Raw genomic sequence first — 21,941 nt, forward strand, 5'->3', positions numbered from 1 at the left:
TTAAAGGTTGGCTAAATTGTCGTCTGAGGATGACATTTGGTCAAAAATTGTTAATTCAGACACCAAATGTGTCATGTCCGAAAGATGAGGGACGAAATGTGTCTTGTGTACAATGTTTGGTGATGAAAATCGGTATTTTCCCTAATTCAAAATAATAACTACAATATTCAATACACATATGTCCAACTATTTGTATTTGAACATGTGTTAATAATTCATTGATTAATTTGTATTCAAAATTCTCATATATATATATATATATACATATATATATATATATATATTTCTTTTCAATTTTAAATAAAAACTCATGCTTATTTTACTTTTATAACAGTAGTTAAACTTGTTCAACTTCTATAATAATTTATTATGCCTTTTAAGAATATGTTGTTTTCCTCCCATTTTTTTTCTTTTTTTTTTGTGGTTGTTCTCAAGTTGCTACTTGCTTTTGTTTGTTAATATTTTGTGTACGCAATATAGAGTTTTAAATGTGTTCTAACTGCATTCCTTTTTAATATTTCGTGATTGCTTTTGTTTGTTAATATTTCGTGCACGTATAATATTGTACAAATTTCTTTTCTAACATTTCAGCATTATATAATTTCAGATTCTTCAAATTTACAAATAAAAGCTTACTTTGGAGCAGCCTAATTTTTCACTAATTCAAAATAATGCGATCCCAATGCGGTAAAAATGTTAGAATAGTTCACGAATTCTCCTCTCATAAACGGGATTTCAACTAAACTTACGACGCACATCATTTTACCCCCTAATTCTAACAACAAACAAACAGTTTGGCTAATGGAATTAATAGATATTCCTATAATTAAGAGAATCTTTAGGTGTTACATTTTTCGGAGAATTACAATTACTTTAAGAAAGTTTTTTCAAATGAGGAGTGTAATAATTGTAATTGTGTGTATTCACATGTTAAATTATGATATAATATGAGCCTATTAACAGCATCGTTAGAAATATCATATTCATAATTAATCGGGCATCCGGCAAAGAGTTGCTCATTAAGATACAAAACAAGCTAGCAGAGTCTTACACAATCCCAAATATAAATTCCCTATATAACATGTCTTATATATTAAGAGTAGATGCACGGCACAAATCAAAGTTTTTTAAGGGACACAAAAATTGACAGTGGATCAATGGAAGAGATTATTGAAAAGATTAAGGTGGTGTTTTGTTGGGGGAGGGGGGCGCTATGCTCTTCGTTAAATGTACAATTTATTATCTAAAATTTACAATACAAGCAATATAAAATATTATTCTATTTATGATATGTTTCCAAGGAACTTAAGAAGTGAGTGTGTGTTTGTGTGTGTGAAATACATTTATGTATGTGAAAATGTGTTTATATGTGTGAAAAAAATCTTTTTTGTGTGTTAAAATGTATGTGAAAAAGTTTATGTATGAAAATGTATTAATTAATATGTTTGGTCATATTTGGGTTATAGATTTTGAGATAATCCAATATGAACCAACCCAAAATCAATTCAATCTAAAGTTTGACGGGTTAGGTATAACCCATTTAAGTGAAAATTCAATATTAATCCGCCCAAAACCCGTTCAACCCGCCCAATTGCCAGCTATAATGCGCACTCCTATTGAGTAATTTGAACAGAAAAAAGAGCTTATGTATAGAGGTAAGCTATACTAGTTTGATTTTATGGCATTTATTTTCACATTTATTTTGTTATTCACTTCTTCTTTTTCTTGTGTCGCATTATAGTTTGATAGGCACCTATATCTTGGGAGAATACAAGCCAAATAATACTTATGAGGGCACGTAGAGGGTATTTGTCAATTTCTTGCTTATTTTGTGTGGCAAGGTAAGAGGAAAAGTAGTCGCAGCCAAGTATTATGCTAAAAGCCGTGTTAATTAAGGATTTTGTGATGGAAGAGGAGTTAAAACAAAGTCATTGCTCATGTTTACTTTTCTTCATCATTAGTTCTTTCACATCAAAAAAAAAGTTGAAAAATCTTTGCCTTTCATAAGAGGGATAAGAGTTAGAACATGGGAAGGCAATTGACATATTATGAATAGAGATGTACGCGAGTCGAACTACTCGCGAGTACCTCGGTCAACGGCTTGGCTTGAATTCGGGTTGATCTAGTTCGAGCCGAGTTTCGAACTACTCAATTGTCATTCGAGTCGAGTTTCGAGCCAATATTTTGATGCTCGAGGCTTGTCGAGCTACTCGTCGAGTCGGGTGAATTATAAATAATATATTTATAATTTAAATAATATATATATAAAAAATGACCATTATGGACATAAGTTATACTGAATTTATAATATGCTCTTCTTTGTAATAAAATTTCATAATGACAAAAAAATAATAATATAATTGTAAAAAGACCTAAAAAGAAAAAATGTCTAGAAAAAGGAAAGGAAAGACGGAAAGTGTGTCAAAAAATTGTGAAAAATTCCAGACTTGTTTCGAGAAAAAATTCAATTTCTATTCGAAGTACATCCCTTCCAACCACAGACTCTGAGTGATTTAGATCTAAACCCTATCTCCGTTACTCTCAGTCTCTCGCTCGTCGCCGACGCCGTTGCTCGCCGCATCTGTCAGACTCCATCGCCATCGCTACAGAGTGAGCTCGCCACATCTGGTTACTGGTATGTCTGCCTCTGCTCTAATGTAGTATGATTGATTACCGCATCTGGTTACTCCAATCATATTGTGATGCCCCCTGACAAATATTCATGTACCGTGTTTGAGTCCAGAAGAGGAATCTTGATAGGAATACTCCTTTTTGGCTTATGTTGGATATTGGTGATTTTAATAGCCTTAACATAGGAAACAAGCACCAATCTTGTTTATGGGTAAATTTAAGATGACTGGGATGCATGCTACATGTTTGTCAAAATGTGTAAGAGATGACAGAACGAACCTTATTAGCTCTGGAAAGACTGATACATGTCACAGAAAATCACTTGTTTTTTTTTTGGTAAGAATCACAGAAAATCACTTGTGATGTTTGCTTAAACCAAGTGACCGGGGAGACCCTATGAGCTGACTGCTATCTAACTTACTGTGCGGAGAAGCAGCTGAATCCTGAATGACAAGAGTTTTCAACTTCATTCTTCTATATCTTGTATTCTTGTTCAAACACTTGTAATTCTGCTGGACTATGGTCCATTTCTGAACCAAGAATATATTTTTCTGACATGTTCTTGTTTAAAGCAGCTTTCTTTAGTTAGTAATTAGTGATATTTGTGGGGAAAAGGAATTTCTGGATAGATCTTGGCATTAGTTTCTTGAATTGAGCTTGTGGTAGTTGGGATATTGTGGCTGTTTAAGATAATTGTTTGTCTCTCAATTTGGTGGCTCAGCTCATGTTTTGCTGAGTTTTGGAATTTTGTGGGGAATTTTGGTTAGTTTGGGTACTTTTGCAGGACTTAGGGGTGTTAAAGATGCTAACTGTGGGAGGTAGAATGTGGATACTTTTGGTTGTATTTGTATCGATGAATCATGGATTATATGCCTCATTTACTCCAACTGATAGCTACTTGCTTGCCTGTGGATCTTCCCAAAACGTCACCTTTTTTGGTCAGACTTATGTTCCACCCTTTTTTCCAGTCTACCAGTCAGCCAGAATTTTCCCCAGTAATAGTTCATATAAGCTTGATATTAAGCAAGAAGCAGTCGGCATTGGTCGAATCGAGTCAAAAAGTTTGATTAGACTCGACTTGATAAGGTTTGACTAAAGGTCGAGCCTTATCGAGTCGAATCTCGAGCTTAAAGGGAGTTTCTCGAATCAAGTCTCGAGTATCGATTTTTTGGACTCGGTCGAGCTCGAGCCGAGCTTGAGCCTAGGTACATATGAGTCGAGTCGAGCTCCCGATCTCGATTTGGCTCGATTACATCCCTAATAATTTATGAATCCACGTTGGCAAATCCTTTTTGGAAAGCCTCAACTCATTCGTCATCAACCACTACCTTAACCAAGTTGGAAGATCAACTAATGCAATCACTTGGGAAGTGGAAAATCAATCAATGAACAGAGTCATGCACTCTCTAGACCTTTGTCTTTCTCGGGTCATGCTCCACATGGTAATGTTATCTACTGTCATCACCCAAAAGCAAAAAAGTTAACATGCGTGTTCAAGGTTCGACACTTGAAGAGCTTGCCTTCGCCTTTAAGGATTTTCCTTTCTTTTCTAGAAGAATCAAGACCAAACATGTTTATTAAGAGAACAATTTCCCAATAGTTCCATCCATCCAAAGAATTAAGAGAACATTTCAAGGTGTTAATTACTCACCAATTCCTTCTGAGTGGTTGATTTTAACTAGATTTAATATATCCATGCCTTTTGCTGTCTCACCATGATCTCAATATAGAGAAATATAGACCATTATCAGAAAACTTTAATCTACATATTTTGGTTTAACCATTTTATTTTGTTTTGATTTTTTGGTTAAATAGTTATTAATAATGGCAAAGGTATTATTGTTAATTTGTGACATTTGATAAGAATATTTAGTCATGTCCGGCTGACAGGGGAGGTAAGCGAAATTTCACAAATCTCAGGAAAGCTAAGTGATATTATGAGAAATCTCTGGATGTTTTTGAATTATCCCTTATTACTAACACCTATGAGGTAAAAAAAAAAGGTAAACAATAAAACAAGGCGATTGGATATAGCCATAAAGGAGCCAGACAATGGTAAAGTAATAAACGGGGCCAAAGAGTAAAATCAATAAAAAAAAAAATCAAGGGCATTATTGCAAAACGGGCACTTAAATATCCGCCAGGGTTCTTACGCGCGATTGCACACGCAGACGCTCCTCACTGTCCTTCTCTGTATTAGTTTATGCAACCCACAAAATCAACAACAAATTGGTAAGTTCATTTGTTTGTTTATTTAGCTATGAAGGATTTTTTTCTCCCTGTTAAATGGATGATTTATTTATGTTTTAGTTTCTTGATCTTGATTGTAGCTTGTGAACCTTTCGCTACTAATGCCTTATTGTGCCTCTCAAGAGTCCTTTATTTCTTAGCGGTTAGCGTTTGTCATAACAATTTGTTTCTGGTGATTGGATTTTATTTTGTGCTTAGACCTATTGAAGTTCAATGAAATTGTTAGTTTTGGAGCCTGAGTTATTTTATTTTATTTTTTGGGTGGAACTGGTCTGAAACCTGAATGAAGATGGATGTAAGATTTATTCCCTAAGTTGGCTGTTAAGGTTTCTTTTGCGTGTGAGTGAACTATGAATGAAAATAATCCAAAAGTACTTGCACTTGTTCCTTACTTAAGCCCTCGAATGCCTTTCCTAGTTTCTCTTTCTCCTTTGATTTATTGAGACATTGGATAGTTTGGATTTTGAACAAGAAAATCTTGCAAGGGTACTTAATATTGAATCGATTGGTATATTTTGCACATTAGCTTTTCGGAAGGGTTAGGTTCATTCCATAAGTTGACCACTCTCTTTAAAGATTGTTCCTTTGTAATATTTGATTTCAAGCAAGAATGCGGCCTAATACCAAACATACTCCAAAAAACATTGTTTAGTATTTATTTGTTGTATGCCTTGTCTGCCATGCTCTGGGTATATGCATGGAAGTCAATTCCTAGAATGCTACCATTTACCAAAGCATTCTTGCATGTGGTCTTTTTTCCCAAAGCACATTCATGCAAAAAATATTTATCAAGCATGCTAGCCAATGGCATCTGATTGATGGACTGAAAATTTATGAGTGGTAAATGGCTTGCAATACTGGATGTCATATTGTTGATTAGTCTTCTTATACCAGTAGGATTTCCATATTCCAGAATGAGATGATAGTCCCTGAAAATATGAATGAGACTGACATCTTCCCCATTTCTTTTCTTAAGGTGAGAAGCTCACTGGAAATAGGATGTGAAGCTTCTATACGGGAAGGAAGGATTACATTCATTTGCTGCATTTAGTGCTACAAGTGCCAAAGGGCACTGCTCCGCCAGAAATCATCCTTAAATATTTATTTTTTTGTAACTATCTTCAAACCATGAAGCTTTCTGTAGTTTTCAAATCCTTACGTAGCTATCCCGCTCTTCGTGTGGTTACCGGCCCTCTACAGTCTCGTGCATTTCAGCCTGATTTCATTCCCAGGGATCCCAAATCGAAGCCCGTAAGACACAAGTATCCTGCTTTCTATGATCCTTATGGCCCTAGACCCCCACCTTCAGATAAGATCATTCGGCTTGCAGAACAGATTGCAGCCCTGTCTCCTGAAGAGCGTAATGTGATTGGTCCCACACTTAGAGACAGACTAAGGCATCCTAAGATTCAACCAGTTTTAGTGGAGGGCATGGACTTGGGTCCTCAGGGAGGGTCTGGCGTTGGGTCTTCAAAGGCTGAGGAGAAGAAGGTAGAAAAAACTGCATTTGATGTCAAGTTAGAAAAGTTTGATGCTGCTGCAAAAATTAAGGTGATCAAAGAGGTTCGTGCTTTCACAAATTTGGGGTTGAAGGAAGCCAAAGATTTAGTTGAGAAAGTACCAGTTTTAATTAAGCAAGGTATCACTAAAGAAGAGGCAAATGATATTATAGAGAAAATCAAGGCTGTAGGGGGAGTTGCTGTTATGGAGTAGATTTTCAACGAGTTTTGTATGCTTTCTTTGAACTGTTATCAAAGTTCTATTGCCAGTTTTTTGCTCTGATAGACAAACAATTGCCATTCTGAAGATGTTGTTCTTGCATATTCAAAAGAATGAAACTTTCCTTGCTAGGTAGAGGAGGACCATTATGTTTTCCTTCAAATTTGGTTTTCATACTTGATATTTTGTGCTGACCCTTAATGGGATTTTGTGATACGGATGGGCCACGAGGGAAATGGGCTTAACAGATGTCTGGTTTGTGTAAAATTGCTTGTGTATAATATTGGAATTATTGCTAATTTAACTGTGGTTGCAACTTACAAGTAGTATGTTTGCTTCAGCATTTGAACATGGTGGTTGACTTTTTAGTGGCCGGAAATGGCCTCTGTCCATTTTTGAGATGTCCAAACAGTTACATTTCAGGCTTTTGCCAGGTATGGAAATTCTGGAATTGAATTATGAACTCTCAGAATGCGATTTTCAACTTAACTGATTAGGTGTAATGCCTCAGCAATTAACAGACCCACACTTTAGTAGATAACATTTTTAGCATCTTCGTGCAGTATTTGTAAATATTTCCTGAGCAAATATGAGATGTATAACCTTCATTGTTGTAGTCGAATAGCATTCCTAATTGACCAATTGTTACTGGTCAATTAATTCATGATTCATCTTAACTTGAAAGCAGTAGTAGAGTAAATAAACATGATTGTGGCCCAAGTTTTCAGTTCTTTGGCTAGATGACAGTTAATATACGACTATGGTCTTGATTCTTCAATTCTTTGGATGGATGGAACTATTGGGAAATTGTTCTCTTAATAAACATGTTTGGTCTTGATTCTTTTAGAAAAGAAAGGAAAATCCTTAAAAGGCGAAGGCAAGCTCTTCAAGTGTCGAACCTTGAACATGCATGTTACCTTTTTTGCTTTTGGGTGATGACAGTAGATAACATTTCCATGTGGAGCATGACCGAGTCTAGAGAGTGGATTGGATGACTGTGTTCATTGATTGATTTTCCATTTTCCAAATTATTGCATTAGTTGATCTTCCAACTTGGTTAAGGTAGTGGTTGATGACGAATGGGTTGAGGCTTTCCAAAAAGGATTTGCAAAAGTGGATTCATAATATGTCAATTGCCTAACCATGTTCTAACTGTTATCCCTCTTGTGAAAAGCAAAGATTTTTCAACTTTTTTTTGAGAAGAACTAATGGTGAAGAAAAGTAAACATGAGCAATGACTTTGTTTTAACTCCTCTTTCATCACAAATCCTTAATTAACACGGCTTTTAGCATAAAACTTGGCTGCTACTACTTTTCCTTTTACCTTGCCACACAAAATAAGCAAGAAATTGACAAATACCTTCTACGTGCCCTCATAAGTATTATTTGGCTTGTATTCTCCCAAGATATAGGTACCTATCAAACTATAATGCGACACAAGAAAAATAAGAAGTGAATAACAAAAGAAATGTGAAAATAAAAGCCATAAAATCAAACTAGTATAGCTTACCTCTGTACATAAGCTCTTTTTTCTGTTCAAATTGCTCGACAGGAGTGTGCATCGAAATTAAATTCAGTAATTTGGAACTTTGAATTTGGAATTTTTGAAAATTTGGACATTGGAAAATTCGATCGATTTCAAATTTGATTTCACAAATTCTAAATTCAAATTCGTTCCGAATTCAATTTGAAAGTTGGTAACAACCGATTTCACCTAATTCGGTAATTATATGTAAGTTTTGCTAAACTAAATGCCAATTTTTGTATAATATAAGTTTATAGTTATAACATAATATACAACTAACTTAATAAGACTTATTGTATTGTTTTATAATATAATTATTAGTTAGATGTATTATTATATAATATAAATTTTTATATTACATATATCTTTATAATATATAAGAAGGCGCTTTGGGTTCCTATTCATTGCAATTTCATCTGCTCACTTTAGGGACATTTTTGTCCTTTTAGCTTTTCATCTGCTCACTTCATCTGCTTATTGCAAGTCTTAGCCTCTTAGTGGAACATTGGGTGTTTGCAGCATTAACGAGAAGCATTAATGAGACGTGATGTTCATTTTTTGGAGCCAGCTCATTTTGCGTTGTTTAATTACATTTTGCTCCTTCAAAATACTCATTGAATGGACTATATATTTTCAACTTATGTCTAACATAGTCATTTTACAATAGCTTTTTACTTTTGCTGTCAGACTTTAGAAAATTGAGCCTTCTCTTCTCCTGTTCTGTTGGTTTTGCTCGCTTTCCAGCTTATTGTTCTTCTCAGCTTCTTCTCGCTCTCTCTGTCTCTGGTTCCTGCCGAGAAGAAAAATGGCGTTTGGAGCCAGGAACGAGCAGGAAGTCAGAGGGATCGTGAAGCCTCGCACCGACAAAAGAGACTACCGAAGAATCGTTCTTCACAACGCTCTCGAGGTCCTCCTCATCAGCTATCCAGAAACTGATAAGGTACTAAATTTCAATCCATCCGGTTTCTTCTTTTTCACCCTGCTTAATTTCTTTTGTTGATTTAGTATTTAATGAATGTTGGAGTAGGTTCTTTTAGTGATCCAGAAGGTCTTGAAGGCCTCGCGCATTTTCTTGGTATGATATTTTGATTTATTTTCTACTTAAACAAAATTTTGGCTTTTCTTTGTTTCTTCGTTCAGCTTTATCATTTTCCTTAAATAATTTTGGGTTTCTTCATTCTCTAGGTCTATGCAGCTGCTACTGTCTTTCTTGTACCATTTTTGGAGAGGAAAGGAAATTTCCTGAGGTGAACTTCAATTTCATTATTTTTGGGTTGTTTTCTTGCGTTGCTTAGGTAATTTCTTTTAACCATGTAATGCATCAAAATTCATAAAAACTCAATAATTTTACAGAAATTTGAGGAAAGTTTCATGGTTTTAAGTATCTTTTACCTTGTTTCGCTTTCAATCTATATGTATGGTAAATCACCCTTGCCGGAAGTCATAAAAGATTTCCTGTTTTGCTTTAAAATATTTGGCTATGGGTTCAACATCAATTTTACACTACAAGCTTCTACTTTATCCCGGTGGTTTCCTTAATGCTTTATACAACTCCACTTTTCTCGCCGTTATTTTTGGGCTTGCAAATTTTGTCTGCCGCTCTGATTGTAGTGTAATTTTTCCCTCATTTCTTGGCGGATTCTAATGCCTAATGTATTGGGTCCCCCTTTTTTTCAAAAATTTTGATTTTGTTATTGGTTTCTTTTTTGGACAAAAAAACTTCATTTATTTCAATGGACTTAAATTGATTTATCCCTTTTTTTTTATTTTTTCCCTGAATAAGAGAATTTTTTTCCCTTCCCTAAATTCTTAAATTTATATGCTGATAGGAAAATTAACATATTTAGATTATCTACTAATTGCGTTCTTTTGTTTATTTGATTCTATGAAGAGATTGTTTTCCTCAACAAGAAGGTGCTGGTTGAAGGTTAGGAAGTTAGAATAGAAACTTCCACGGGGTTGATACATTTGCTTGTGAAAGTTAAAAATAACATATTGAATAGTTGTGCCTTATAATTTTCTTTGCCTTTTCTACTCTCGAATTATGATTTGGACTGGGGTAATTTCTTTTCTGGCCTGTTATTTCTTTTTTCTTTTTTCCAGTTCTCTTAGCTCTTCAAAGAGCCTATTACTTTGGTTATTATTATAGCATGGTTAGGTTGGACATTTTGTTTCTTCAATTTAATGGGTAGATTTTACAAACTTACTTTTCTTCTTTGCATCTTAATCTTCATAACATCTCATTAATGTTTTAAAAACTAGAAGATCAAATTTTTAGCAAATGCTTTTACATTTTGAGCATTATCATTTAATTACGTGGCCTTTGTTCTAGAAGCGTTTGTGAGCAAGTTGGGTAAAGCAGAGTTGACAACTGAACTATGTGGTTCATTGCCTACAATAGTAGTCGATTCTGCCCGTAGTAATTGTAAGATAAAACAGCCAAGTTTAGTCTGATAATAATTGTTTATTTATACTTTTTTGGTTTTTTTTTTTAATATTATTGACAATATCTTACTTGTGCTTTTATTTCCTTTGTATGTGAATTTGCCAAATGAGATTTTTAAAACCCTTTTTTCTATGGTTAGTCATTATTGGTGAAGTCATTTTGTTTAGTGTATGTGGTGTATGGTTCTTGGTATCTCAACGTTATAGTATTTAAATGTGAAAACAGTTTGAAAAAATGGAAGGAATATCTACTGAAAGGAGAAAAAAAATTTAACTTTTCAGGTTGTGAATTTTTTTGATTTATTTCCCTGTCATTTTTCCAATTTTACACTAGATTGGACCTTCAAGTTTCTGCTTCCTTTTCATTTCTTAAATTTTTGCTTACTTCTTTAGTTTTTCTGCTCCTCATAATCTTAGATTGCCGCCTATTTGATAGATTGAGGAAAATCACAAGGAAATACTAAAAGGAGGAGAAAAAGATTTAGCTTTTCAGGTTATCGTCTTTTCTTTTTATTTTGCGGTCATGTTTCTAGATTACCTTAACTTTGAATTTCAAATTTCTGATTTATGTGCTATTTGTGGTTTTGACGAAGTTTTGGTGCATGTTGAAATTGTTAATTTTACCAATTTCTGAATCATATATGAAGCTGGGAGGTTCAGTTTGAATTATTCTTGGGGAGGATATCTTTTCTCATAATGGTTATGCATTATACTCATTAACAATGCATTGTACTCAAAAAGACTTCTTTTTTGGTCTCTTTGTTTTTCTTTTTTGTAAAAAGGGCTTGATTTTGTAATCATGCTGTTGATTTTGCAAAAAAAAAAAAAAGGTTTAGAATTTTCCTTATTGGTATTTTGGATGTGGAGGAAGCAGAGGAATAGGATGTGGAAGAGTAAATAAACAGAACCCAGTGAGTTTGGGAGAACGAAGTAGCTTGCTCCAAGCCTGTACATCTACTTTTGAGAAGGTACACACATCAGCTTGATATTCATTGTTTTATTGAGCATATACTGCTACAAGAAAATTTTCAAGGTCACGTGTGTTTCTTGTTTCTAAAAGAAATTTTTTCTTAATTGCCGTACTGTGAAAACTTGTATCTGCTGAATGGGTATTCGTTTTGTTAGTTTTGCTACTATCAGATTTCCAAGATTGTTTCTAATGTTTAGGATTCTAATTTTCTGCTGCAGATGGTTTGGACTTATAAACCCAAGATGTAGACAGAAGCTTGAACTAGCTGGTCAGTGATTACAGTTTTTTTATAGGGAGTTACATGTAATTCTTGGAGTTCTATTATAGGAAAGTGACTCTATTTTTGTCTATTTTTTTTTCAAGTTTACTGAATTCAGAGGTGTACACAGACCCTAACTGGAGTGATAGAGACTTTTAACATATATCACTCTTCCAAGTTTGAATATCTATTCGTTTCTATCGGTTTTATTCCGGCAAAATTAGTCGAAAGACTGTATTAGAGAACTGAATAGATGGTTTCTAACAGAGTTTGGTTGTAAATTGAAGTCAATTTATTTACTAGAACTGGTTGTTGATTATTGCAAGCCTTAGCCGAATGTTAGTGGAACATTGGCTGTTTTGCAGCATTAACAAGAAGCATTAATGAGATGTGATGTTCATTTCTATCAGCCAGCTCATTTTGTAGGTAAAGATTTGAGTTGTTTGATGCTTCTACATCAGTTAATTCTTTGGAGAAGTAGTTGTTACTGATGAAAAAAAGCAGTTGATAGCTTTAAATTGAATGCTTCCAAAATTTTGGTGTGATTTTCTAAGTATATAATCTGTTTCTTAGTGAGAGTTGAATTCTGATAATCAGCGCATGAGACACTTTTTTGCTGATACCATGGTGACATTTGCATATATGCATCAATCTACACGTGTGTGTATGCATATTATATATGTATATGTGTATTTATACACATATGCATACATATCATGTACAGGCAAAGATGCAAAACAAAGTGAGCGTGTGCATAGATATGTATAGGAAATGGAATGTAGTGTTCTGGGTGTAGCTTATTCACCTCTGCTTATATGCTCATATTGTCATACGTGCATTAAGGTTAAATTTTGTTACTGATTGCAAGGGAATATCTTTGAAACTCTGAATTTGCCAGGTACAGTTCTATAAATTTGCACCCGTGGTGTATTTGAGATTTTTGAGGGCCGATTTTCTGTTATATTTTAAAATTTCTTTGTTGTTACTAGCAATAAAAGTTGTTTAATAGTCCAAATTCTGTAAACAACCTGCTATATTGCTGAATAATGTTACAGAGAGAAGTGTTGAATTCTAGAGGGGCAACCCTCTCTTTTGTTCTGTACTTTAGTTGCTGCCTCTGATGCTAAGCGAATTTTGTTCTGATTTTAGGCTTCTGAAGAGCTTAGCTTTTTTGCAGCTAGCACTGATTTTAGGCACTGGAGAAAGAAGATAGTGAAGATGGAAATAATTCTGATTCTAGCAGTTATTCTAATGATAATGAGGACGAAAGGCCGGAGAGCAAATCTATCACCACCTCTTGGCCTCAAAGTTACAGGTGGTATCATCTTATCGCACATATCTATATTTGTTTCTTTCTACATCTAGCTATGGTGTTCTCTACGTTTGTTCTGTTCTTGTTCTGCAGATTCTGTATTTAGCAGTGAAGCACTTGGTTTCTTGAAAGCTGTTATATTTATATGGTACCGGATGTTTAGCTTTACCTATTCATTTTTGGCTAGGAGAGATATTTAGAAATGGGATTGAAATGCTTTCATCATTCATATTTTGGAGCTTCTTCAAGTATTTTCATTCTGTTTCGGCCATGAATATCAATAGTTTATGAGTTTGAATGGATCCAGTAACATCAGTAAAGGATAGCTATGGGCTTAAGGTAGGCTATGTAATGTTATCAAAAGGCCAGAGCATTTTATGTCTTCCCTGGATCCTTCTTCAGCTTAGCGGAACTTGGTATGATGCACTTATATTGCTGACTACTGCCTCTATTGAAAAGATTTTCCTTCGTCATGAGGGACTGGTGGTTAATCCCTGTGAACCATCTTTGGAAGTGAATTGTTGTTACTACATTTATCAATGGTAGAAACCATATTTTGGATATTACCTTTCATCGAACCGCTGATTCTGGAAGAGAAGTTTCCAAACCACATCCAGAGTATTCATTTCATGGGCTTTAGACTGAACCAATTTCCATAACTTTGGTGTGTCATAACATCTGGCCAGAACTATACCAACTTTTAGACCGTCTGCTAGATATTTTGATTGAAATAAGTGCCAGAGATCCACTCTCCTCCTCCAATCATGTACCAGCGTTTCTTATTTGCATCAGTTTTCAGTTGTTTTTGGAGAGGATAAAACATACTGGTTTGATCAAGAGTACAACCATCACTCCCTCATGTGCAATTCTACCAGCTGCAAATAATTTGGCTCTTAGCTTTTAAGATTTAGAATCAATTCCAATGGTTCTTTGTTAATTTGTTTTAAACTTGCACAACTGGATTATATATTTGAGAAATGGTTACATTAGTCATCTCACTTGGACTGTGTTCAAACTCTGGTTGATAATGCTTGGTATCTCATATCCTTGTATCAGGCAGTCCATCGATTTATACAGCAGTGTACCATCTCCAAGTCTTAACTTCCTGGGGACGCCTACGTTATCACGTTTAGGCAGCTCATTTATCTCTTCTTCATTAACAAGAAGATACACTCCTGAAGTACTCCCTTCTTCGCAAAAACCTCTATTACCACCAGTAGCAAATGCACGGCAGCCACCAGAAAGGCGTAGTTCACTTTAAATTTACACAAGCAGTATGAGCCTGTCTATGGTGAATCAGATGGCTTCTATTAGCGATGTCTTTTTCATGTCTGCAAGATAACAGTATCTTTGCATGGCTGATTAACTGTTTGAAAGCTGAATTTTGGTTTTCAGAAGGCCACAGCCAAAAGCTAATTTGTGTATGTCGATAGCATGCTTGGTTTTCATCTAAAGTTGATATGACTGGTGCACATACCTAATCTTATGGTGCAAGAAATGATGATTTTTATGCCTCGTTTATGAGCTTTTCCTGTCTTACCTTATTTACCCAGTTGCTTCATTTATGAAAGCTTCTTTCCTTCATTTAAGTTATATCTTGGACATCAGATGCCAAGATATCTGCTCTGTCTGTTTGAGATTAGGCAGTTGCATATAGTTCCTGTCAAATGCTTTTGGCTTGAGCTTAGGATTTTCTTGGTGTTGATATTGGTCAACGATCCACTTTAGATGCCTCTTCCGTCTGTTGTTGCAGACTTATTAGTCACAGCTCATTTGAAGCTCATTTATCCCTCGGAGTTAATTTTGCAATGGGAGTGTCTGACCATTGAATTGTGCAGGTTGCAGAGGCTCTGCCCCTTGGTGATGCATCTGTGGATGCTGTAGTGGCCACACTTGTCCTATGTTCTGTCAAAGATGTTGACTTGGCGCTGCAAGGTAGGTTAATTCCTGTATGAGACACTCAAACTTTGGTAGATAAAATTTACAATTTTAGCATGCAGCATCTAAAGGTTTTTCAACATAAGTAGATAAAGAGCGAAGGGCTGTGGTGACCTGGAGGTTTTTCGTCGTCCTCTCACGTGCCAATCATGTGAGTCACCAGCCTTTTTTTTTCCGCGCAATGCGCCAGACGTCTGCATATACTTCCTCTCTAGGGTTTTCGTAAATTTCCTCCGCTGCCGCCGCCTCTCTTCTCTTCTTCCTTTTCTCTTCTCTTTTCTTTCCCCGTTGCTTCCTCTTCCTCTCTCCTGTCTGTATTTTTTCCTCAGACTCTCTCTGTTCCCTCCTCCTTCGCCGCCACATCATCTCCCTCTCCGACACCCAACATCACAAGCACCCCATCTCCCACCAGCCCTGGGATTCTAGGACTTCCAATCCCTCCGCTAAATCCTCGCCATCATCAACATCTTTCACTGCCTTCCTTCCTAGATCTCCACTCCCTCGCCCTTCATCTCCTCAGACTCTCTTCGTTCCCTCCTCTGCCACCATATCATCTCCCTATCCTCTATTAGCTACCTAAAGGATGCCCATAAGGTGTTGGATGGAATGCTTCACAGAGGCGTCGCTTTGACTATAGTTGGTTTTGGTGTGTTCGTAAGTCCACTTATACCCTCTCCTCTAAAAAGAGGTTGTCAGTCCCTTCTCTCTCATTCTCCAATCAACTGCAAAGCTAATGTTTCCCCGATTCTCCCTTAAATTTTAGAAAATTTTTGGGCTCTCCGGGACTGCAAAATCTATGGCTCTTTTATCTGCCCACGGATTTGCTTGCAGTTGCCGAAAAGCCTTACATTCAATAGATCGATATAATTTCACAGTGTTCTGTATATATCTCTAAGTTTTTTAGGAATTTTAGTTTCAGAGAATCAACGACTGTTACTGCAGCCATGGATTAGAGGTATCGTTTATTTTTTGTAATTTTAAAAAGTTTTATGTTCTTTGAGTCTTCTTACTATTTTTATGTACTATTTTTATGTATTTTTGTGCTTCGTTTTTTCCGCTTTGTATTTCTTCTTGTTATATATATTTTTTTAAAATTTTATGTTCTTTGATTTTTGTTACTATTTTTATGTATTTTTTTGATTAGTTTTTTTTTCCTCTTTGTATTTCTTCCTGTTAATGGTGAATAAACTGAAAGTTGATTTTTTGAAATTTTGATATTGCAGATTTAAAATGCTCGATTTGCCTAGAGTTCAGGTGGCAAGGAAGCTTTGATTTTGATGCCCAGAGTTAGAAAGCCTAATTATACCTTTGTGTAAGGTCCAGCTCATAGTTATACATTTATTCATTTCTTGTTTCTTTCATCCGAAAAAGTTTGGGTTTGAATGAACAAGCTGACCATCCATTTTCTTTTCTTTGACTAAAGTTCCTTCATAATACCTGTTGGCTATGATAATCTCATTGATCAGATAGCCTAGATGATAACTTACCCATTGCTTCAGTATAGTACTGTGCAAAAGTATATGTAATGTGCTTCAGTATGTTAACTGAAATTGAGTTGTCAAGGGTTTCATCTTGCTTCAAACATATAGTAAAAATCGCACTCAATAAACATAAAATACTTAATTGATAAGTGGTCCTAGAAGGATGATTACAAGTATAAACTTTCAAAAGTACTACACCATGACAGCAAGATTAGAGAGGGCAGGACTGAGGGAGTTTGCCGGGTGGCGGAAGAGGAAATGTTGCTGTAACTCTTCTTCCTAGGCTTTCCCATTTAATGTGGAATAGCTATGCAACTCAATTGCTTGGTTAGCCTCTCTCTTTGCCTGGCACAAGAAATTAATAATCTTCCCTTAAAGCTCATCCATAATTTTGCCATCATCTTTATTAGCACTGGAAGAACTAAAACTTCAAGATCCTAACTGTCAAAATGGTAGCTACTTTTTACATAATTTTTGGGTCTAGCTGAATCCTATTCCCCTGTCTTGATGTTTTATATAGATAATTTCAGATTTTTTGTATTCTCATTTTCTGTTTCGGTGTATTTTTAGCAGTTAGAAATGAAGAGATCATAAGTAAACATAATAGGTTTTTCTCCTCCTAGAAAAAAGAAACCCTCCTCTTGTTTGGCCAAGCACTCCTCTTTTTTTCCCATCCTTGAGTTTTTGGCTTTTCAAATAATATGCCTAATAAATATGTTATGATTTTGTTGCTGTAGAGAGATACTGCTCTTCGTTTCCTGTTGCAATACTTACCAGAATATGCAAATCCAAGGTATGTTCTTGTGCATTCTCAAAATGCAGCATTCATTTGAGCTAATGAATCCTTTGCTCATAGCTAATGAATTCTTTATGGTATGTACATCAAGGGATGAATGATGATTACAATTGGTATAAATGATGTAGAACTACCTGTTTTAGTCATCCTTTAATTGTGTTTGTTTTCTTTTCCTAATTTTTGTGCCATTTCTTTTGTTTTGTTTATTTTTTGGCTTATTCTGCGATTGTTTTGTGCCACAAAGTTCAGTAATTGTTATACTCATCTTTCTGTTGATTATGTAGGTTATTCTTCTGTGCTCAACAGAGGTTGTGCTGCAGCGAAGTGTAGCCCTTTTATGTTACGGGATTTGCTTGCCTGAAGTGTAGTGAATTTGGGCAATCCCTGATAAGTCACCAAAGACTGATGCAATGAACATGTTAGTATCATCTGTTAGGTCAATATCAAAGCAGCACCTGTATTAACATAGATTTGCAATTGAGTAATTAGAGCCCCTCTATCACCTGTTCTATTTGTTTTTTACTATTTTTTCTTCTATAATGTAGCTTGAACGTCATGATAGAACTGTTATAGGAGGGTATTATATCAATATACAACTATTGGTCTCATTAGGGAGTGGAAAATATTGTAGTACATGCTATGATTTGTGTACAGATGTTTTCCCCATCATATTCATTACTCTTATGATGTATATTTGCAGGCAATCACTCTGCCAAACTGCCAGAGAATAGTTACTCATGATTGCTGAGGTTAGTTTCCACCATGAAATGTGAATGGAATGCCAAAAAGTTAATGACTTTTGTTCTTTTTTATATATTATGGACCAATCGCAAGATTAAAATTACAGTCAGTTTTCTTTGTTTTGGTTGCTTGTTGAGTCATTCCAAATGGAATGCCAAAAAGTTTGACTTACTTTTGTTCTTTTTATATATAATGGACTGATCGCAAGAGAGAAATTACAGTTAGTTTTGTGTTGGCTGCATGCTGAGTCATTCCTAATGTCTATTTTTTGCTTTGTTTTAGATGTTTGGTGTGTTGCGATTATTACTAGTGAAGTTGCACTTGCTGACAGCCTCAAATCTTCTGTTTTCTCATGAATTTTAGTTTAATTTGGTTGATCTTGTGGAAACTGATAGAATATATATATTGCCAACAAAAATGCAATTTTTCCCTAGATTCAAAGAAGGTTAACTGTCAAAGGTTAATGGTTGTGTTTTCATATGGCTATAAATAATGAAATTTTTTCTAAAATCACGGTCAATGTTTTGAGTATGTTTGAACTTCATCCTTGAGAAAAAAACCAGATTTTCAATAAAATAAGTTCTTGTTGATAAGAATCCAATTTTCAATGCAGTTTTGAATTTTGTTTGAGTTTGTACCTCAGATATTTGAGTTGAATTGCTTTTGGTATTTGACATTGTGACATATGGAGGAAATTTTGTGCTTCTTGTCTATTGATTTTGTATGAAACTGAAATTCTTTGTGTGTCTATTTTTCTATTGAAGGAATAGAATTTGGATCGTTAAAAATGACGTTCTTAATGGTTGTCATGGTCTTATGCATACCTTACATTGTGGGGCTGATCCTTTGCAATGGAGTCGAGAGACAAATTTACATTGTGGGGTATATTGGCTATTTATTCTTATGCTGTTTATGATTATCCTTGTGATTTTTTGCTTCAGAATGTTGAAGTGCAGGATCATGTGGTAGAGTAGCTAAGAAGGAGGAATCTGTTGTGCTGTGTTAGGCATTCATGTAGTCTGATTAGGAGTGCGACTCAATGTTAAATTGATTATTGTAATTTTTTAATCTGTTTAGTCTTTTTCTAGAGAACAGTTTAGTAGATGTTTTTAGTTAATGTGTAGATATCATTCTTATAAAGAATTCAACAACAAATATTTTGTAGTAGTTAGGTTGTTGATTAATATGGCTCAAATGCCATTTAGTTTGTACGTGGCTTAATTTTTTATAAGTATTTATGTACAATTTTTTTTTTTTTTTTTTTTTTTTTTTGCATTCTATGTTAATCTGTTTTGTGGGTGATCATTTGTAACAGCCAAAATCTTGACTTGCAATTAGTGGTTTATGTGTTAAACTACAGCCAAATAATGATTTCTAGATAAATTACTATTTTTAATACCTCATATATTATGCTTTTTGGTCAATATAAAACTGGCCAGGGCATTTTCGATTTCCATCGCGCGAAGCGCGTTTGTGCCTCCTAGTCTTAAGAAAATATGAATGGTCTACTTCTTGTTGGAAGAACATGTCATATACGCCTCAGTGGCTAGGTTTGTACTGCTCAGTGTATATCGAGTGGAAAAGAAGATAGCAGGGGCTAATACACATTCTAGTAATTGTTTTCAGAGATTATGAGGGTGCTAAAGCCAGGTGGGCTCTGTGTGTTTGTGGAACACGTAGCAGCAGAAGGTAATAAAGATGTACTTCCTATTTGCGATAATGAAAGCTTTTATTTCATGTTAACTTCTCTGCCACCTCCATCTAACTGAATTATAACGTCAAAGCCTTGATTTGTCTGTTTTGCTGGCAGATGGAACAATTCGGAGATTTTTCCAAGGGATTCTTGATCCTTTGCAGCAGTTTGTTGCTGATGGCTGTCACTTCACTAGAAAAACTGGAGAAGTTATTGCTAAAGCGGTCTTCTCATCTGTTGAACTTCAGCGGGCATTTGTGTCTTCTGCCTCAATAGCAAATCCTCAGGTTTATGGGATAGCTCGCAAGTAGCCTAGATTAATGTTATGCCACATAAAATATTCCTGCTGCAAACCTTGGAATAATTATTTGAATACTGAGTGTGTCTAGTGTATTTGGCTAGAGTATCATTTGAAATATTATTTGAAATAATTAATGTAGCACTTTTTGTGATGTGATGTATGTGAGATAAAAATTAGTTGAAAATATAAAAAGGTGGATTGGAAAATGTGTTTATGATGCAAGCGAAATATTATTTGAGATAAATTTGCAATCCAAACACCAGTTACACTTTCCAACCATTACTTATACTTGTTGTACTACTCTATTGTAATACATTCCAACCTTCATCAGAATCAGTAATAAATTCCAACTACTGTAATTCTCTTATTGTACTACTCTTTGTGGTCCAAGCGTGGTGGTCCTTACCAAAGATGGCAGATGCCCGAAGGGTGCCATTTCCATGTAAAAGTTGAAAAAGAAAGACAAAGCTCTCAAGGTAGTGGATGGCTTTGATTCATTTATTGATTTGCCATTTTCGACGTTAGTGCCTTAGTTGATCTTTTGAGTGGTTAAGATTGTTTACATGTACTAATTCTTATTCCATTGCTCTATGATCATCATCAATTATTAAATAGCAAGAAGTCTAAGCACAAAATTAACAGTTGGGTACTACTTTACCTCCTACCTTGGTGCACAAAATAAGAAAGAAACCGACAAGTAGCACACTCTCATTTAGCTATCGACATATTTACAAACAAAAAAAGATATGAAAAATGGATTAAGCACAAAAGAACACGAAATTGGACATGAAAGAGATGAGGCATTGTGAGTAATAAAATTGAGGTACTAGATACTACCTTAAATTGTTAATTAGAAATATAGGCCAAATTCTTGAACTTCTCATCTGGGGGTCATCTCTTATTATTAAGTTAAAAAAAGACAATAAATAAAGAAATTCGAAAAAAAGTAATAAAACATGTAAAGTAATTCAAAAAAATAATAATAAAACATACTAATTCATTCTTGGGTTCTCTTTCCCTTTTTCATTTCCCTAAATAACTATTACTAGGGATAATTTCAAAAACCTATCTTGAGGTTTCTCATAATATCACTCAGCTCTCCTGATGTCTTTAAAATCTCACTTAACTCCTTTGAATTGACATTCATTGTAGCATTTTAGCCCCTTTGAGGAAATGCAAGAAAGATAATACTTTTATTTTAGTTTACAACAACAATTTAATTTATAAAGTTTACAACAACAATAAAAAATAAAATAAGGTTAACTTTTTATAAGTTGTAAATTTTTTACCTTAAACTAGTTGTTTTGGAACAAAGCAAAATTTACACCTTGAAGAATTCACACATATGAAGAGATTATTTTAATTTTTAACATAACTTAAACTACATCATGTATTAAAATGTATTTCCCCAAAAAATTTCTTGACTTTCGTATAACTATCTATGAAAGTTTTCAAGGTATTAATTACTCACCAAAATCCTCCTGAATGGTTGATTCTAAATAGATTTAATTTATCCACATCTTTTGCTGTACCACCACGATCTCTATATAGAGAAATATAGACCATTATTAGATAACAATTCATTTTTTGTTTTAATCTACATTTTTTGGTTTAACAATTTTACTTTTTGACTTTTTGGTTAAATAGTTATTAAGAGCAAAGGTGTTATTGTCAATTTATGACATTTGATAAGAATATTTAGTCTCGTCAAACTCACAGAGGAGGTAAGCAAAATTTTACAAACCTCAAGGAGCTGAATGATATTACGAGAAACCTCATAGATTTTTTGAAATTATCCTAAAAAAAAAGGGTAAACAATAAAAGAAGGCGATTGGGAAAGCCATAAAGGAGCCAGACACTGGTAAAGTAATTTACGGGGC

General features: G+C 34.7%; 2 protein-coding genes across 47 annotated transcripts; both read left to right on the forward strand.

The window, feature by feature from the left end:
• The first annotated feature begins 2,441 nt into the window (after window positions 1-2,441).
• LOC113702892 (uncharacterized) lies at window positions 2,442-6,763 on the forward strand. 2 transcript variants are annotated; one of them, XM_072072036.1, is made up of 2 exons: window positions 2,442-2,635; window positions 5,858-6,763. In XM_072072036.1, the coding sequence occupies exon 2, from the start codon at window positions 6,010-6,012 to the stop codon at window positions 6,592-6,594; it is 585 nt and encodes a 194-aa protein (XP_071928137.1). In that variant the 5' UTR covers window positions 2,442-2,635; window positions 5,858-6,009; the 3' UTR covers window positions 6,595-6,763. The 2 variants fall into 2 exon arrangements, with proteins under 2 accessions (XP_071928137.1, XP_071928166.1); XM_072072065.1 differs by lacking the exon at window positions 2,442-2,635 and adding an exon at window positions 4,774-4,863.
• Window positions 6,764-8,667: 1,904 nt separating this feature from the next.
• LOC113724249 (uncharacterized) lies at window positions 8,668-20,283 on the forward strand. 45 transcript variants are annotated; one of them, XR_011825467.1, is made up of 12 exons: window positions 8,727-9,065; window positions 9,153-9,200; window positions 9,311-9,372; window positions 11,445-11,538; window positions 11,759-11,808; window positions 12,977-14,402; window positions 14,950-15,046; window positions 15,139-16,004; window positions 16,273-16,361; window positions 17,268-17,323; window positions 17,611-17,744; window positions 18,027-19,274. XR_011825467.1 is itself a non-coding variant. In XM_072072555.1 (11 exons), the coding sequence occupies exons 8-11, from the start codon at window positions 14,428-14,430 to the stop codon at window positions 20,069-20,071; spliced, it is 459 nt and encodes a 152-aa protein (XP_071928656.1). In that variant the 5' UTR covers window positions 8,668-9,065; window positions 9,153-9,200; window positions 9,311-9,372; window positions 10,017-11,063; window positions 11,445-11,538; window positions 11,759-11,808; window positions 12,165-12,225; window positions 12,977-14,427; the 3' UTR covers window positions 20,072-20,283. The 45 variants fall into 45 exon arrangements, 19 of the variants coding, with proteins under 19 accessions (XP_071928656.1, XP_071928387.1, XP_071928560.1 ...); XR_011825525.1 differs by having other exon boundaries at window positions 12,977-13,259; XR_011825570.1 differs by having other exon boundaries at window positions 12,977-13,259; window positions 15,963-16,004.
• The last annotated feature ends 1,658 nt before the right edge of the window (window positions 20,284-21,941 follow it).

This window comes from Coffea arabica, chromosome 1c (assembly GCF_036785885.1).
Source record: "Coffea arabica cultivar ET-39 chromosome 1c, Coffea Arabica ET-39 HiFi, whole genome shotgun sequence".
In the NCBI taxonomy this organism is placed as follows: Eukaryota; Viridiplantae; Streptophyta; class Magnoliopsida; order Gentianales; family Rubiaceae; genus Coffea; species Coffea arabica.

Bases quoted from the DNA above. Each gene is read 5' to 3' on its own strand.
- LOC113702892 (XM_072072036.1), top strand. From the start codon at position 6,010: ATGAAGCTTTCTGTAGTTTTCAAATCCTTACGTAGCTATCCCGCTCTT.
- LOC113724249 (XM_072072555.1), top strand. From the start codon at position 14,428: ATGTCTTTTTCATGTCTGCAAGATAACAGTATCTTTGCATGGCTGATT. The intron at 14,533-14,949 runs GTATGTCGATAG...TGAATTGTGCAG, and splicing joins ACAGCCAAAAGCTAATTTGT to GTTGCAGAGGCTCTGCCCCT. The intron at 15,047-19,693 runs GTAGGTTAATTC...AATTGTTTTCAG, and splicing joins TGTTGACTTGGCGCTGCAAG to AGATTATGAGGGTGCTAAAG.